At 38.9% G+C, this 19,421-nt stretch overlaps 1 protein-coding gene across 2 annotated transcripts in view; it reads left to right on the forward strand.

The window, feature by feature from the left end:
• Positions 1–18,728, forward strand: part of cdh8 (cadherin 8) — a 100,432-nt gene extending 81,704 nt beyond the window's left edge. Inside the window, exons 7-12 of one of the 2 annotated variants that reach the window (XM_085290834.1) lie at positions 245–492; positions 8,645–8,781; positions 11,304–11,425; positions 12,162–12,279; positions 16,141–16,392; positions 16,581–18,728. In XM_085290834.1, coding sequence (XP_085146960.1) covers positions 245–492; positions 8,645–8,781; positions 11,304–11,425; positions 12,162–12,279; positions 16,141–16,392; positions 16,581–17,068 — 1,365 coding nt within the window. In that variant the 3' untranslated portion in view covers positions 17,069–18,728. Of the gene's footprint in view, positions 1–244; positions 493–8,644; positions 8,782–11,303; positions 11,426–12,161; positions 12,280–16,140; positions 16,393–16,574 lie in introns of both variants that reach the window. The other variant, XM_085290746.1, reaches the window with a different exon arrangement.
• The last annotated feature ends 693 nt before the right edge of the window (positions 18,729–19,421 follow it).

Here is a 19,421-nt window from a genome sequence, read left to right on the forward strand (position 1 = left end):
ATTTTTTTTCAAAAGCTTAAAACATTATCTGAATACATAATATAACACCACATGTCTTCATCATATGTCAAGGGTGTTCAGTTTTGCGTTGAATGACAATCAGTATTAAAGTTATCAATGCCGAGGATATACAATCCTTAAACACTTGCACTCCACTCTACTTTTTACCCCTGGACTGTACATTACATTTTGGTGCAGGGTTAGTTAATTAAAATAAAACTTCTGTTTCATCTTCTCATTACAGCCTTTAGACTATGAGAGCAAGAGAAACTACACACTCAAAGTTGAAGCTACCAACATCCGCTCAGAACCCAGGAGTAATGGGCCCTTTAAGGACACAGCTACAGTGAAAATTGTGGTTGAAGACTCAGATGAGCCTCCTGTTTTCTCCAAACCTATGTACTTATTAGAAGTGGATGAGAACGCGCCCATCAACAAGATCATAGGCACAGTCACTGCCAGGGACCCGGATGCTACTGGGAGCCCTATCAGGTAAGATGCAGTTAACATTAAGCCTGTGACAGAATTTCCACCTTTGCCTCAAAACTATTTGCTGTTAACTGACCACAGCAGAATGGTAGCAAAATCTGCACACACACACAAAAAGTACGTTGACTTCAAACAGTGGAGAGAAGGTTAACAAAATGAACCTTTTCAGGCTATAATGACTTGTTTTAATAAAATGGTTGACAGTGAGCCATGCAATTAAACCGCCTCATGTCTTTGACCTTTGGAGAATGTGGTAGTGTCTTCTGCAGTGAGGAAGGGACTCAATGATTGTTCTCATTTCCACAAATGTACAGAAAAAAAGTAGATTATGAGTTGAAGGCCGCACAACTTTATCTTTCATTGTATGACCAGGCCTGCTGTACTCTCTTCTAGTGTGACTTAGTCTTGGAAATACCACAAGGGCACCTTGAGGATAGGTTATACAGGCAATTTCTCTCCCTCCATCTTGGCATTTCATTAATTCTCCAGTGACTTGCTGACCGCATTCCCGGGACAACACTCAACAGGTTGTGTGTAATTGCATGGTAGAGAGCAGGCTGGGTTTCATAGATTGGCTGAGGTTATAGAGCAGTGGCCGTTCGTTCTATTTTTTTTTCTTTTCTGGTGTCATCCTCATGTTTAGTGATGAGATTGCCAGGAGGAATTGAACCCCACAGATGCATGTTGCTTCCCTGGTAAATAGAGAAGGATATTTCATATATAATGACATCCTTGGCCTTAAAACTCAGTTTTACGTCACGGTGCTCTTATGTTTTTTAGTGAAAGTCTGTGTTGGAGAGAGTGACAAGGTAGTCTATAAATTAGTGAAATTATATTCTAAGTGTGTGAAAGTCCACTTCATAATTAAATACAATAATCTCATAATTGCATTTTACTCTGAAGTGGGTGTAGCTTTAATAGCTAGTTGTGTTCACATACTTTTGCTATTTGCTCTCTTCAGTGGATCATTATTGAAAGAAAAAGTAATTAAATAATGAATGAGTGTGGCTGCAGATGGCAGAACCCTGCTGATATGATCTCTTTGGCCATTTGTTGCAATGGAACTGTCCACATATCAACACATTCTTGGCACAGTCTTGGCACATTTGAACTATTTTGAACATGAGACAGTGAAAATTGAGTGATTGACTAGATCATTTCTATATTTGCAATTTATATTTATTTCTCTTTCTTTATTAGTTGAACTTATTGCAGAAAAAATCTCTAAGCTCTTAATCACTAATTTAATATTTTGCAGTGAAACGGTTGCATTGCTTCAAGATTATTTTTTTTAATTAAGCTAATTTTAATCTAAAATAGAAAGCAGAAGAAATGGTGACCAGGTCATAGAATGCAGTAAAAAAAAACTTTATGTGCCATTCTTCATGGAAAACAAAATACAAACAAACACCAGGTTGCATTTTGCCAGAACAATTTGCTTTAAACTAGCACATTAAGGTGATCTGTCTGGTGAGATGGAGCAAATTATTGTCATGGGGGTCTCAGTATGTTGCACCACTCTTACTAAAGACCACTGGATTTCACTTCCAGCTCTGGAGTTTGGTGTTAGCATGTATTGTGACTCTGAGCATTTTTCTGAGAAAATAATTCAGTGAGGTTTTGGTCCTTGTAAATATATTGGCTGACAGAAAGTTATAGCTTCATGCCTCATAAGAGATCCCAAGTCTTTTCTACAGTACAGAAAATCTAAACAAAGACTTATCATACAACAAGTCAAACATTGAGTCGTCATTTGGTCTCAAGAATATCATATAAATCATATTTTCTTTCTCAAATGATTTACTTTGTCCAATAAAACCAAATGAAAGCTCAGTGACTCACAATGATAGAAAACTGAACCAAAGTAGAACATTTACACACCACAGAAGCCATGTTTTGAAACTGGAATGATTGATAAACATTAAATGTGCAGTATGCAATTTCTTCACAGTATCCAATTTCTTCTGCTGGGGTCCTCTCAATCAAAATAATAAAATAGATAATTTAATGATGTTTTCAAGTAGTGTGAGAATATTGCCAATTAAAATCTGTCATACCTCAGGCAGAAATCATGTTCATGAACAGGGTGATATATTGGTTTAACACACATTGTGTTTGGTGACACATACACCCACACATTTTTAGTTGGGGCAGCTGAGTGGTCAAAGCAATAAAAAAAGAACTAAAAATGAAAATTGAATGAACTAAATCTTAATGAACATGTTGAACATTGTTGTACAACCAGAAAGTGACAACCATTGTTTCCATGAAAGTCAAAAGTTATATATACAGCATGTTTTAAACAACCTCTCTTGACCAAAGTGCTGTACAAGTTATACAAAATATACACTAAATAGAAACAGTCACTAAATACAAAACAAATATATGCTAAGTAAATATTCATAAATGTGGCTTCAGCCCAACTGTAAGTAGACTGCAATCAAACACACTATTCTTATTGGTGAAAATGTAAGTTAATTTCTTTTTTTTTTGAAAATTCTAAAAGTTCAGGATAATCTAAATTCCAAAGTCACCCTGATTATTTCAAAGTCTAAGCTCATCTTCTCAAAGAAATGGCATTGACACAGAAACCCTCTCTACTTGCAAGATTAGGTTTAAAACGTTTCTTTTTGACAAAGCATATAGTTAGGTCTGGATCACGTGATTCCAAATCTTCCCTTAGTAATGCTGCAATAGGCATAACATGCTGGGGGCCTCCCATGATGCATGGAGTGTTTCTGCTTCAGTCACATTTTTTCACTCATTACGCCCAGTTAATCATTAGTTCTGTCCTGTCTTTTGGCCTGTCTTCTTCCTCTCACCCCAACCACTCGCGACAGATAGCCACCCCTCCCTGAGTCTGGTTCTGCCAGAAGCTTTTTCCTGTCAAAACAGAGTTTTTCCTTCCCACTGTTGCCAAGTTCTTGCTCATAGGGGCTCATCTTCTTGTTGGTGTTTTCTCTGTATTATTGTAGGGTGTTTATCTTACGATATAAAGTGGCTTGAGGCAACAGTTGTTTTGATTTGGGGCTATCCATCCATTCATATCCGCTTATCAGGCTTGTCACAACTTGTCAGGATGGTGGGTGTGCTGGAGACTGTCCCAGCTGTCTTAGGGCAAGAGGCTGGACAGGTTGCCAGTCTAACACATAGGGACAGACAACCATCCACACTCATATTCACACCTATGGACAATTTAGACTTACCTATTAACCTATCCCCACTAACTACATGTCTTTAGAATGTGGGAGGAAGCCATAGTACCTGGAAAGAACCCACACAAACACAGGGAGAACATGCAAAATCCACACAGAAAGACCCCAGCCTGATGGTGGAACTGAATTCAGGACCTTCTTGCTGTGAGGCAACAGTGCTGACCACTGTGTTACTGTGCCACTGTGATTTGGGGCAATATAAATAAAACTGAAGTGAATTGAACTGAATCCACAGCAGTCAACTCTGATAACAAATGAGGCTTTATGCCATCCATTGACGATGGCCTATTCAAGTAGATTTTGGTGCTTTCTTTATAACATGAGAAACTGAGAGGTCATCCTTCCATCTTACAGTGAGGTCCAGCTGGCGAGATGTTTTTAGTAAACATGTCCTGACTGCCACACTTCTGGAAAGAGAGGCTTTCTTCTAAGACTGACTTGAACACCTCAGTCAAAGGTTTGGTGCAGCGTAGAGGAAAAATACTTGGCTGTTGTTCTTGCCTTTGCAGTCTTGTTTACTTTCCTTTGAAACGTAATATTTTCGATTGGTAGGGCTTAATGTTTATTACCTTTGACCCTGTGGAAGTCTGTATATTTGGGGATTACTGCAAGGACCTTATTGTGACCCCACCTGTAACAGCCGTCTCCCAGAGCTTTGAGGCAGCCAGTTAATATATGATTAAAACACTGGTTTAAAATATACACTTTATTAATCTGTGTTTTCCTTTGTTCTTATCTCTCTGTTTTTCTCTTCTTAGTCTCTTAATTTCTTCGGTTTTCTAAAAGAACAGGTTCCTACAAAAGAAAGCTGTCGTTAGTAAAGTCGGATCTATGTCTTTGGAGTGGCAGCAGTAATAGCAGCTTTAGTTAGACGCTCTCCCGCCATCATCTGAACAAGCTCCTGATTCGACCCCTCTGATTAGAATCACTTTCTGTCTTAATCCCCCCCTGCCAGACCAGACCAAACCAGTTTGAGTCAAAACCACTCGAGGCGAGTGCTCTGGTGGGCTGCCATGTCCTCTGCACTCAGGAGACAAACTACCCCTTAGCTGTACTTAATGCATCCAACCAATAACATTTCAGGTGCACTCCATGAAATACTTCCTTAGTACAGCTTTTCTCTGGAGCCTGTGCTCTGTCGTTTTCTACCTGACTGATCACAAATAAAAAGCAATGTGACATCTGGCAGTCACTAAGGTTGTCTGACACAAACTGTTTGATTTCATATAATATGTGTAGTTTATATCGGAAATATTGATACAGTGACAAGCATTGGCAAAAGATTTTAAACATGTTTGATTTTCATCTTTTTGTTCATTCTTGTTTTGTTTTTTTTACTTTTACTTTCACTTTGAAGTAATTTACAGGAGCATAATGAAATTCTAAAGAATGTTTGTTTATGCCGGCTCAATATGTTACGGCACAGCTGACAGCTGGCATACTATGTATGGTAATACAAGTAGTCAAGCAAAGGAGATGGTTTTGAAACAAATGGAAATGTAATGTCACTAAAGAAAACACCTTCTACTTCACAGGGATATTTTCCTATATTTTTAATATTTTGTTATTTATACTATATATTATTTCTAACTCTCAAGCAAATCACCATCTCCATTAAAAGAACTTGGAAATGAAACTAAATAAGATGTTGTGTTCAAACATAAATGGTCAGCATTTAAGAGTCGGGGAAACTAATTTTACCCCTGTGATCCTCCCAGGGGAATAACTGACGTAATAGCAAGCAGGATTATCAGGGGCATTTTGTTTGCTGCCAACAAAAATATATATATATATTCTCAATCTTTTCACCTTATAGTCTTCCAACTTGTACAGGCGCTCAGTCACTCACATTCACACTGTAATGGAGATAAAACCCCAGCCAGTCAGGGGTGTGAAAAAACACAAATGGACATAGAAACCTTTCCATGGCTGCTTAGCCTATAATAGATAACCACAGGTAGACATACATATCTGCAGCACATGTTGTGTAGCATGCTTATATGATATATCGGACGCTTCCATAATGATACAACAAACAATTAGCGGTAACAGTTAAGTGGGAGGCATCACTATCATGCCTAGTTTGGCCACAGTAAACCATTCATGTATGTCTTTCATTTTGAAATAAGAGTAATAAGAATTCTTCCATAACGACTAAATAACTTTTTTGAACTTTTAACTCTAACCGATTTGAACTAATGAAAACTTTACAAATGTTTCATTTATTATTATCATAACATTTTCTCTTGGTTTTTCATTGTATTTGAATATTTTAATTCATCGTACTTTATAAAACTCCCTCCAACATTGCCAAAGCCATATGTAAAATTGTTTAATTTAAATTTTTTAGGAAATGCTTCTGTTTTATGTGTACATTTTTTTCCACACACATATAAAATTGGTTATAGAGAAACTGAATTAGAGCCTAATTTTGGGAAAGGAAAAAAACATAATATACTCATTTTATAATAGAATCCTTAGTGTCATCTTAATGATTCATTTTGCACTTTATGAGTAGGCCCACTGCACAGCAATGTGAACAAAAGCAAACTTAACTTTTTTGTTCCTTTAACACATAAAGAATTTTTTTTAATAATATATAATATGTAATTAGGTTTTGTTCCTAGTCTATGTTATTGACTGAAGAAAATTTTGTGACAGAAAAGAGACATCACTGTGCATAGTAAGCATGACCAATGATAGCTAGCATGGCAAAAAGGGGCCATCCTCATAAACTGCAACAGAGAAGTCCCACCCTGGCCACACTGTTTGATAGATGACACTCTGTGAAAAATGCAGTGCATCAAAGTTCTAATTACAAAAAAACAAACAAAAACAGTCTAATTATAGCTTGTAGCTATTTTGCTATTTGAGCTTATGTTCCACTAATGTATGATGATGATGTTTATAGTGATTCTGAATATTTTTGGATGTCAGCTGCAGCACTTATAAAATATTTGGCACAAACAACCTCAACATGATGGATAACTGTTTGACCTAGGCCCGTCCAGAGCCTTGGAAAAAAAAAATCTTCTGAAACATAAAGCAAAGCTGAAATGATGTGATAGAAATACACGGACGCGTGAATACATTTGCACCTGTTCTCACATCACACTCGGGAAAGCTGCGAACGTATAATGTTGGAGATCATTTTTTTTATTTGCTTTTAATTCTTTTCACATCACATAGTCAGTTTGAGTGACAGGTGGCAGAACATTTCAGGGTCTGTCTCCTCTCTTCCACGTGAGGCTGTCAGACTTTGACTGGGATCCACTCAGTCTGCAGGAGAGAGGCTGCTCCCAGGTGGGTTGCTGCTGTCTGCCTGTCTTGAAAGTGCTTTGCGTCTGCAGGCCAAGAGAGAAAGAGAAGGAGCGGTGGGGTGTTGGTAGTGGGGGGTGGGGTCCTTATGGACCTCTTCCAGCCTGGCGTCTAGAGGATTTTACACCATTTCATCTCAAAAATGGAAATGTCACGGCTCGGTACATCTCCCCAACAATTGGAATCTGGGCCAGTGGTTTATTTATTTCATTCCCTACCATTCTTGTATAAGCAGCAACCTTCTTCATATAAATAGTTATTGTGACTTTGTCTTTGCCATTTTCTGGTGCTCTTTTTCTGTTTTTTCTTTCCTTTCCTCTGCATTCCTTTCCATTCTGTCTTTTCATTCATTCTCTCACATAAATACTATAGACTCCCTGCCAACAGGTCTACAGTGATAGGGATGAGCAGTTCCAGTGTGAGACAGAATGAGACCCAGGGTGAGGAAGGAGGAGAGACAGGGTGAGCAGTGTGCCTGATGGCCGGGATGTCTGTGTGGGGAAGGGGGTTTGCTCAGAATTGGATAGGGGGATTGGATTAGTAAGAGCTTGTGACCCAGCTGGATAGAAAAGGAAGAAAAAAAAAATACTTTTGCAATATTGTGGGTGGGTAGGTGGGGTACTGTGAGGAAACAGAGAGAAAGTAACAGGGACAATGTGTCCTGGAGGTATGGAAACCCTTGTGCTGTGCAGTACATGTAATTAGTTCACGTGAATCACTGCAGCCTTGTGTTTTGGGTGAGTAGGATGTTTATGACAGTCACACATAATGGCAAATGAAATGTGTGAAACCAAAGATGACCCATAATGACAGATTCTTTTTTAGTCAGTTTTGTGTGGGCTTGTCCCAAGAATTGGCGCTGTGCGTGCTGCAACATGAAAGAGCGATTTCACAGCTTCAAGTGGCATCAGAAAATTCTCTTTTATGTGCATTCCAGTGCTTCTGCTTTTTTTTTATTTTTTGGGGTGGGGAGTTTTATGTGTTGCACTATTTTTTTTTAAACTGGAAGACTATACAAGTCTCAGTCAGTGTGTCACGGGCAGGGTCATAGATTAATTTCAATCTGAAAAAGGACAGCTTGACAAAAATACGTAAATAAAAAATGAATAAAGCATCTCCTTCTACTAGTTTAAAAAGAAAAAAAAATTGCTGAAATCGGACAAGGGTTCTTAATAGGCAGGTCACTGTTTAACTCCTGTAATATTCATTACCTCCCCACCCCCATGCCCCTCTGTTGTTGGTGTTGTATGTGACACAATGCTGTCCTAACTCATTAATGCAAAGCCTTTGGGAGCCATTGAGTATTGACAGATCCCAAACAGGGTTAACAGCACCACATCTCTTACCCTGACATAACATGTACTAATGGTCTTTTTTGCAGGAAGGAGGCATCGCCTAGATGGGGGGGAGGGCTTCTAGGCTGTAATGCCCCCTGCTGTTCATGGGGAGGCAATAATTATCCCTCAGATGATAATTATTGATTTCCAATTGTTTTTAAATGAATATTGATCTACAGGTTTCTCCTGTTAGGCACAACACCCCAAGGATTAGAAAAGATGCTTCAGTGGTGCTGCCGCAACAGTGTTTTGGCTCAAATTTCTGGTGTTTGTTTATCTTGGTAGGTACTTCATTGATCGACACACAGATCTGGAGAGGCAGTTCAACATCAATGTGGACAATGGCAGGATCACGCTGGCCAAACCATTGGACAGAGAGACAGACATGTGGCACAATATTACAGTAACAGCCACAGAAGTCAGTAAGTAACATTTGCTGGCTCTGTTCTCCCCTGCTGTGCACACTGTCCGTAATGATTTACCCCCAAAGCTTTAGAAAATAAAGCTTTGGGTTTTTTGTTTTTTAATGGGTAACAGCAGAAACACATGTATGCTATCTTACTCCTTTGAACAACTTTATGGGTGTTCTCAGTCAAAGGAATCACTGACCTGCTTCACAAAGTTCTCCATTCAACAGTATAGAGCTGCTTTCTAAACCAGCACTTTTAATCGCTCCAAGAGTATGGCACAAACAATTAGCATTTGAATCCACAGAGGCATTAAATACGTTAATTTGCTGAGTTTTGATTGAATTAAACAGCTCAGTAGTCAATTTGTGAAAGTGCAAGAACATTAAGACGTATCAAATAAACAGTTTTAAAGACATGCTCCAGAGTGGATTGCTCCAACGCCAGCATCCATTACAGATTAGAGAACATCTGCGAACCGCAAAACTCACTGACTATGTAGAAAATCTTGCCGGCAGAGCTACAAACAGCTCCAACCATATGTAAGGCTTTATTTGCATACAGATTGTTTCAGGGGGGCTGTATGTTGTGATAAAGCTTAATGTACCCCTTTAAGCTATTGGAATAGAAATTTACACAGCTTGTAACTTTTTTCTGTCCGATTCGTCTCTTCTATCTCTTCCTCCTCTCTATGTCTCATCATCTATCTGTCGCTTTCTTTCTTTAATCAAAGAAAACACATATTAATTGTCAGAAAATAGAAAGAAAAAAAAGTCCGTACACTGTCGCAATGTTTTGGCCATGCGGTAAAGACAAATCCCACCGTCGCAGCAGCCTATTGGAGAAACTGAATGTGTCTCATTTGATAAGCTGGTTCCCTTGTCATGTCGTGCACCCTTACATTGAAAGCACATTTTCATGCCTCTTGGCAAAGTAACTGTGGCTTGAGATAGTGGCATCTCTGAGAACACCTAATAGGAATTTGCCAAAATAAATACAGCAGTTTTGCTATTCTTCACGGATGGGGAGGAGAAGCCGGTGTCTTCTCTGGCGTGAAAAGCAATAGATGTGTTCCCAGTTCTATCCCGATGCCATTTGCCACCCAAACTGAGGAACGTTCTGCTGCCTCGCACCAGTTGACATCTGACTAATCAGATTCTATTCCCTGTCTGCTACTAGGGGGAAATCGCTTGCGAGGGGAGGGCACACTGTCTCCCCTCCCTCTGCTCTAATCCATCTATCACTGTCTATCAGACTGTCAATTTCCACTCACCTCACTGCTTACCTCTTTTTCAATTCATCTCCTGGAAAGGCTGAAGGCCCTGAGTTTCTACTGCGTCTACTGCTTCATTTTAAGGTTTTACTGAAATTATGAAAGAGAAAAAAACCTAATGCTTTTATGCAAATAATTTGGTATTCCATGCTCAGAAATGTATATTAATGTAATCCTCTGTGACAGTGGTTTAATTTCTTCATAGAAATGTGACAGTGTAACTTTTAAAGACAACAGCTGTTGGAATGGCGGGACTTATCCTAGAACATAAGCAGTGAAAGGCAGTCTGGCACTTTTCACGGCACTCAGGATTTCTGCTGCTGCAGCTTCACTCTGTCTGGTATGGCCCGATGTTTTTAGCAGATAAAATCTGAGAACTCTGGGAAAATGCGATCACATATGCTGATTTTATGATGTGGTACCTGGTATACAGCATAAAGTATGTTGTATATAAGCATGTCCTCAGTGTAGCTAATCTGTAAAAATGAAAGGAAATTACAAAAACACACACACGGTTCAAGAAAAATGTAGTGTACGTCTAAAATAACATTGCAAAGCATTCTCTTAAATTGATAATTTTCCAAATCAATAAAAATAATTTAAACAAAAATCACTATTGTCACTGGCCATGGTGACACAACCGTCTTGGGTCCACATTAATAGATAATTGCTTTTAAAGTTGGCATTTGCACCACTGATTAATAAATACACCATTCACAGAGACTCTCGAAAGCGACTGTCAATTACCAGTGATGAATAATTCCAATCAAAATCTAATCTAATTAAACTGCCTTTTATTGTCTTTTTAGACTTCAGTTACCAATGACTCATTAATATGCATGTTTTAACCCTCATGTTTTAAACATTACAGTGTACAGGGGATTTTCAAAAGCACTTTGAATAGGATTTTTTTTCCATTTCTGTTGCCTAGAATCCTGTTTTGCATCGTTGATACTGGCTGAAATTTAGATTGATGTGGCTTATCATCTGTCCTCCCATCAGCCCAGGAAATGAAGGGAGAATAAAGATGGAAAATAAAGGAAATTAAAACTAGGTCACAGAATTTACCTGGGATTTCAAGTATAACATTTTTTCTATCACTGGCTCTTCTTATTTATTAATCTCCACTTTTCCTCTACATCTTTTGATTCCTTATGATTCTATCTATCTATCTATCTATCTATCTATCTATCTATCTATCTATCTATCTATCTATCTATCTATCTATCTATCTATCTATCTATCTATCTATCTATCTAATCAGGAAATCACAGTCAGATATCAAGGGCAGTTGTGGCCATCAGAGTAATGGACATTAACGACAATGCACCCGAATTTGCCACCGAATACGAGGCCTTTTTATGTGAAAATGGAAAGCCTGGACAGGTAAGGAAAGAAGACGCTCATTCATCAAAGCAGTTATCTATCAATTTCTTACTCTCTGTCCTTTTCTTTCTCTTTCTCCTCCTTTGTAATGATTGGCCACAGTGAATTATAGGCTATTTATTTCAGTGGGAAACTACAGAGGTGGGAGTACGGTCTTTTTTCTCCACAAAAGTCCTCCTTCCACACAGTGTGCGCTGAGCAAAGGGGAAATGAGAGCAGTCAGGATTGATCAGAGTGGATCATAATTCAAGACTGTCTTTCATGTCCTCCTCCAGATGGCACAATGCTTCCCCCAGCCAAAAATCGTGGACAAGTACTTAGCATTCTCCTTTTCATCAATCGACCTCATTCACGGGACCTGTGTATATACCATAGGGAGTTTTATTGAAAGGAGGAGAGAGAAAAAAAAGTAAACAGAGAAAAGATGAAACTGTCCTGCCGGGCCTGAATTCTAATTTCCAATAAATCATAAAGACATACAGTGTGATAAGACCTATGATGACAGATTAACAGATAGAGCCAGGAGCCTGAAAGTGTGCCAGACTAGACAGGACCTCATTGATAATAATCTCAAACTCCAGGAATGAATAGGGCACATATTTCATCAGGTATGATCCAGCCACTATTACACTGAGGCAATCTGCGGTGGCAAAAACAGAGTAATGAATAGGCTGCCTCCTCTAATGGTTTTGAGCCCTCCTCTGTAAATCTGCTTTTCTATCTGTTTTCAACACAGGTGATCCAGACTGTCAGTGCGGTGGACAAAGATGACCCAATCCAGGGCCATTACTTTGACTATCGTTTAGTCCCTGAGATGCTAAACAACCCCAATTTTACCATCAAAAACAACCAAGGTGAGAAGCAGGTGACATCAGAGAAAAATAAGTCTTTTGTGGCAGAATGACTGAAGTTTCTGCAAATTTTTTCAATGGCTTTCCAGTCTAATCTCCAACCCGCGGCACGTTAGCCATACTGGAGATGAAATCTGGTGGATCAGTGTAGCTCACAATTAGCAGATGTGAAATTGTCTGGACACCAGCTTCTTTTTACTCCCCAGCGCGTTTTGAGGGAAACTAAATGAATGGGATCCAAATGGCTTTTCCTGGTATTCTTTCAGCTAAATGTAGGGTGACTTCCTAGGAGCTGTTGCAGTGTGGCAGATGGTACTAAATTTATTTGCTAAATACTCTGAATGGTTTATTTGCCATTTTCTCATGTTTTTTATTCCATTCCTCTTCTCTTGCCTTTCCTTCATTACCGACTCTGAACCGACTGTGTTCACCATGAGTTGTGTAATAGTTTCAGCTTGGGGCAGAAAGATCTTCATATGGTACTACCCTTCTGTTCCGATGTGGAAGCTGTAGGCAAAGTTACTGCTACCTCTCTTTGATGCAAGATGAGTTTGTATAAATCAGGTCAAGTGGGCTACCATTTTTTTTATTATAATATTTTTAACAAACCTTGCGCTTCTGAACAGCACTGGCAGGATATGTGCATAACATCCCAACGTGTTATGAATAAAAGGCTGCATCAGCACAGACTTGCTTCAGATTATTTAGTCTTAACTCTGGATCAACTTCAAAGTTTATAAAACATGCATGCTCCTGAATCCTGTCCTTTTGTGCAGAGGAGATTTATTAGTTTCTTAAGATGATGTAACAGATAAAACCTCCACTAGAAATGATTCACCTCTAAAAGCACAGCTCTGTGTTTGACCAGTGAACAAAAAGCCTCCTCTCTTCCTCAAATGCCTGAAACAAAAGTAAATATGTGTTGTGGTTTGGTTCCATATATTACATACCACTTGTCTATGGTAATGTTAATTCTAAACAGAAAAAAGCACCATTGCACCATATTCCTCTGCACTTGAGTGACTATTTCTATCTGAGGCGGCAGCTGTGGGAGACACTTCAGTGAAGAGCGCCGGGCTCCTGTGAGCCTCTGTGTGCTGCTTTTGTTTGTGATGATGAGTCTAATTGTAGGGAATGCACAGTGAAGAGGTTAGGGGTAGCCTGCCATGGGGAAAATGGCGAAGGTTCTGACCAGCTATATAGAAGATACTGAGCGTCCTCACAACTGAGTATTCAGTAGGCGGGATGCAACAGAGCAGGGCTTCCCATCCTTGGTAGCTGAGACAACATACTCACCATGATGCAAAAAATGTAATTCTGCTGATAGACATTATTTTCACACTAACATTTGTATGAGGAAATAACACAATGTTCCTTTTACAAATGCAATGTTCAACACATTAGGAATAAAATGTACTGTTGCTAAATTCATTATGCTCAAGGGTTTTACCGCTACAGTTTCTGGTGGCTAATGTCAAATAGTCTTTGACAGGTACTACTTTATCGTCATTAATAGAACAGAATCATCTCCTTTCAATTCTACATCACCTTTTAGCATTATCTTTATACTTGCGACTATTCAGAGTGATCCTTGTTTATTAAAAAAATTAAAGGGTCCATCAAAAATTTAATTCCTATTTGGCAACACTTTTTTTCCTGGGTGCCTCCAATATTTGAGGTTCATCTCTAGGTGCCCTCCTATTTCCATGACCATCAAGATATATTATGAATAAATGTCATACATACATGCACCGTACATGTGTTTATCTGCTTTTGATTGCCAGAGTGCCTGCTGCACACACTCTACATATGCAATCCACACAGTATATCCAAATTTAAACTGCAACCTTGTAATCCAGGACCTAATACAGTTAGACAGACAGTTAGATGCTGAATAATTTTCTCTAAAATTGCTCCTTCACTTTACCTCTACTTTTTTTTAGCATCATTGTGAGCGGGACAAGTAGCACTGTCCAGTAACTGCAACAGTCCATATCGCAGTTACTGGTTATGATACATTGCTGATAAATCGTCTCTTAAAAATTTAAATATAAACAGACTTTTCAAATAAGAGTGTAACTATTCAGACTGCCCAAAGTTTTGTCATTATGCCCCCTCTTTCCTCCTACAACACCAAAGAATTGTGTCTTTCACCCCGACTTGCTGAACCAGCTACAAGACAAAGGTTAGCAAAGGAAAAATGCTTGCTAATGTAATTTTGCAGGCTAATTAGCCAATTAGCTGTACACCGAACAGCTTCAAACTTTACCTGCAAGTGTCAGTCAGTTTAAATATTAATTGTTGTAGTCCTTATTCTTCATCACCACTGCTGAATGAGCCTTTACTGCATGTTAACACAACATTGTCTCCGGCTCTATAAACAACATTTACTGCTGCATGTTAATTTTGTTAATGTTGTGATGCTGAAAGATTGTCAGTGAAACATGTAGTCTTACACTCAGATTTAAGGAAAGGCTTTTTTAGGGACTAATTATTAGTGTCTGTGATTATACAGCATACAATGACATGCCAATAATGAGGACACAATACAACTGTGACACAAACTGACACCCTAACCATTTTGTATATTTATTTCTAGGCAAATTTGGTCCTACCAATATGACCTCTTTCACTTCTTAGATCCTTTCATGTTAGGTTATAAAACATTTAATTTATGTAGGTTGTGAAACTTCAGAGGCATCGGGAATTTGAAAGTGTTTAGACTGTTGGTGTCACTTTTGCTGTCACTGCTGTCATTTGTAGCCTCCCACATAATACGTTATTTATAGCAAATCTTAATTTAAATAAGGCTTTGCTTTTGTCATAGTGACAATTAATATTTCAATGTACACAGTGTTCATCAGAACGCTAACAATCAGTAGATGAAACACTGTTCAAGTGGCCTAATATATAAAAGGTAATAAAAACAGCATTGTTGTAAACCTAGTGAGTTCAGTCTGTTTGAAGGTTATGTGCACAGCTGTCTTTCTCTTTGAGTAGAAACTCCGTATGTCGATTGGCAATTCTATTTTTTACCATCAATAGTTGCTAGGAAAATGCAAATCATCTGCATATCAGAACATGCCCCAATGGTTTACTTCACTATAGTTTATACTTCTTACTATGCAGTGCTCAATGATCTAAATAAAAAGGGACATGTCGGTGCTCACAAAGCAGAGTGTATCACTTTGTGGCAGCACTCATAAGAAAATAAATCTGAGCATATGTTCACATCAATTACAGATTGTGCAAAGCAAATAATTCTATCATGAAGTCTTCCATCTTATGATTAAGTTTGCTCTGTCAACACGAATGTTTCAACTTGGCCCTTCTCTCTGTATCACCCTCAAGCTGCGAGGCAAAGGTTAGACTATCAGAAATCTTGTATGTTTTCCATAAGATCAGCAGGAGTAGGTTCTTATGGGACTGCAAGTGTTTGATAATGTGAGGAGGCTAAGGAGTGCCAGCTAATGAGCAGACAGCTTCACAGAAGTGCCATCAAAGAGCAGCTGGCACCTTTCTGGGTCGACATGTGCCATCTTCTTAGCCAGTGTCGCCTGCCGTGGTCCCTTCATTTCCTTCACTTTCAAAGAGGGACGGCGAATTCAGATTCACCTTTCTTCAGAATCCTCAAATTGGACTGTAGAGAAACGAAGGAAGGTGGTTGGAATCTATCTACAGCATTGGAATGTGAGAATGCTAAAAAGCCTAATGGCGATTGATGTGAAATTAGTTTACCCTCATGCTGCACTGATCTTCACACAATTTAATAATAGAACTTCAGTCTGTCACCACCATGAATAATAATGGGTTTTTCTCACGCCCTTGCAAAAATTCATCTCTGGCTTTACATCTCTCTGACAGACAATTCAATCAGTGTCCTAGCCAAGCATGATACCTTCCGACGACAGAAACAGGAGATGTACTTCCTGCCAATCATTGTGACGGACAATGGGAATCCGCCGATGAGCAGCACCAACACCTTGACGATCAGAGTCTGTGGGTGCAGTAAGGATGGCATTGTCCAGTCTTGCAACGTGGAGGCGTATGTCTTACCCATTGGACTTAGTATGGGGGCTTTAATTGCCATCCTTGCCTGCATTATACTACTGCTAGGTGAGGTATCCGTTCTGTTGTGCATCATTCCATTGAAGTGGTTTTAATGGATGTTGTAGACATCATAGATTTTTTTCCTCCATAAAAGATGTACTTGTACTAACACAAAAATCCACTTGACCAATCCTAACCTAGTTTCTCGTGTATTTTTCTACCTATTTTTCAATCTTTCTTTCTGACAGTAATAGTAGTACTATTCGTGACCTTGAGGAGACACAAGAATGAGCCTCTGATTATCAAGGATGACGAAGATGTGAGGGAGAATATTATCCGTTATGATGATGAAGGAGGAGGTGAGGAGGACACCGAAGCATTTGACATTGCCACGCTGCAGAACCCGGATGGCATCAATGGGTACCTGCCACGCAAGGATATCAAGCCTGACCTGCAGTTTATGCCACGGGCAGGTCAACATTCGGGTCCAAATGGTGTGGATGTAGATGAATTCATCAACGTACGGCTCCACGAGGCAGACAATGATCCAACAGCACCACCTTACGACTCCATCCAGATCTATGGATACGAGGGCCGGGGATCCATTGCTGGCTCCCTCAGCTCACTGGAGACAGCGTCATCAGACTCTGACCAGAACTATGACTATCTCAGAGAATGGGGTCCACGCTTCAGAAGACTTGGGGAGCTCTACTCTGTGGGTGAGAGTGACCGTGAGACCTGACCTTTGATTTCTTAAAAACAAACAAACAAAAAAAAAGACTTAAGATTTTTTTTTCTGTCCACATACTTGTGTATTGAACGCTAGGGGGTTTGTTGGCTTTTAGAAACTGGTGTTTAAAAAGAAAAAAAAAACAGTTAATAACAAGGGAGGCCACCTTTTTGTAATCTTTTTAGAGTGAGGTATAGCAGTTGTCATCTACTATGTCAAGCGCATTATAATTGTTCAGCCAAACAATGTCTTTATTAGGAGATCTATGATTCTTGTGGAGTGTAACTTAGATTCCGTTGTGGAGTGTCTAGCAGTATTTTGGGTGTTAGTCATTTACTGTGACTACCAGTAGCAGAAAAACCCTGGCATTGCTGGTAGTTGCTCAGTGAACAGATATTTGTGGGTTCTCTGAAGCTTGAGCGGACACCATGCTCGATGCTCCATGGACAACAAGCTGGACTACAGAAGGTGGAGAGGGTTTCCTGTCTCCCTAAGCCACGCAGCTGATGGTGATTGCAAGGAACAAGACAATGACAAAGCAATATATGGTCTTCATTACAATGATGAATGTATGTATGATTTGAAAAAAAGCAAAAAGACAAACCAGTATTGGCTTTAAGGTGAATTTGTTATCATTTGATATGTTCTCTGGTGGCCACATTTATAAACTATCTAAAGCCCAGAAAGGCTTGCTTTATACAACTCTTTGTATTTACATGCTACAGGTGTGGGTTGCAAGCGTTACTAGCCTATAAAAGACTGAAGTGAAGACAAAAAAGAGAAATGTAGAAACTCTGAGGCCTTCTTTTTACAGAAGCAACATTAAATACAATTGTAATCTACTGTTTTTGACAAGAGATGTGTTGATTCTTCATTATTGTTCTGAGTTTTTGTATATCTGCTCCTAAGTCTTTTTTTTTCTGTGCTGACTATTTGAAGTGAGTGTGTTCAGATTATTTCACATTCAACAGTTTTTTTCTAACCACTCAAACACTATTTCATAACAGCCAAACCATATCATAAACCTATTGCAGTTGATGATGTAGATTAGATTTAAGCAGGCAAACAAGACCTCTAGGTTACTGTAGCAATGCAGATGAATTCATTAATTGGGACTTCAGAAATGGGATCTTTCTGACACATGCTAATTCTGTGTAAAATATATTTCGTAATATATTCCGAGGTGCAGCGTCTGAGCACAATAGTCCAATTGAGAACTAAGTGACTCTTTTTAAACATCAAATCTCATTTAGGAAACACAGATTGTGTTAGCCCAAGAAAAATGAATTTGCAGATCAGGACCATGTGCATATTGTGCTTACACTGTATGATATCAATAAAAAGACTTGTACTGTACATAGAGTTACTGCTAACGTCATTAGCTTTCAATGAGGTGGTAGGTTTTGTCTCTGCACGTTAGCTCTTGCACATTATGAGAATTTCAATGGCACTACAGCTGCGTGCATACTCAGTTTGTACTGATACAGTATTATGGCAGTTCTCGGTAGACTAAACAATATATATGGAATAGTCCTACATGCAGATCATATTTTCTACTGTGCTTTAATGCTTATAAATGTGTATGTTCAATTATTTACTCCCTGTACTGTAATCTAAGATACCCTGTATTGTTTCCTACTTTGTGAAATATATTTTTATAAATATTGCCGAATGAGTGTGCTTTTCTTATACAGGCTAGAGGTCAACACTACAAAACGTTGAAGACAGTGCTACACAGCAAAATCTCCAGTGTTAAATTAACACTAGAGAGTGTCTACATGGGTCCACACCTCTGAGTGTTAAATACAATACTGTTGAGTGTTAAATTAACACTTTTGACAGTGTTATATGTTTAAAAGTAACCTGGTCAGTTTTGAAGATTAACAATGGCTAACACTGAGCAGTGCTGATTTTCTAACACTGGAATATTTCTAACATTTTGAGTTATTTTCCAGTGTTAGAAAATCAGCACTGCTCAGTGTTAGCCATTGTTAATCTTCAAAACTGACCAGGTTACTTTTAAACATATAACACTGTCAAAAGTGTTAATTTAACACTCAACAGTATTGTATTTAACACTCAGAGGTGTGGACCCATGTAGACACTCTCTAGTGTTAATTTAACACTGGAGATTTTGCTGTGTATGAAGATAATTTTCAGGTCAGCTCAGTGACACAAAGCACAGAGTCATCCTTGGGCAAATATTTGAAAAAGTAACCCTGATGACATCATGCCAGTTACTTCAAGGTCATCCTTGCCTGGAGACTACAAATAGTATAGCAGAAAGCACGTTTTACAGACATAACAAAACAGGACCACGGCCATCAAATACTGATATTCTCTTTGGTGTCACAGGCATTGCTAC

This window comes from Mchenga conophoros, linkage group LG1, assembly GCF_057382185.1.
Source record: "Mchenga conophoros isolate Kocher_MC1m ecotype Shallow Benthic linkage group LG1, M_conophoros_male_GT1.1, whole genome shotgun sequence".
Lineage (NCBI taxonomy): Eukaryota > Metazoa > Chordata > Actinopteri > Cichliformes > Cichlidae > Mchenga > Mchenga conophoros.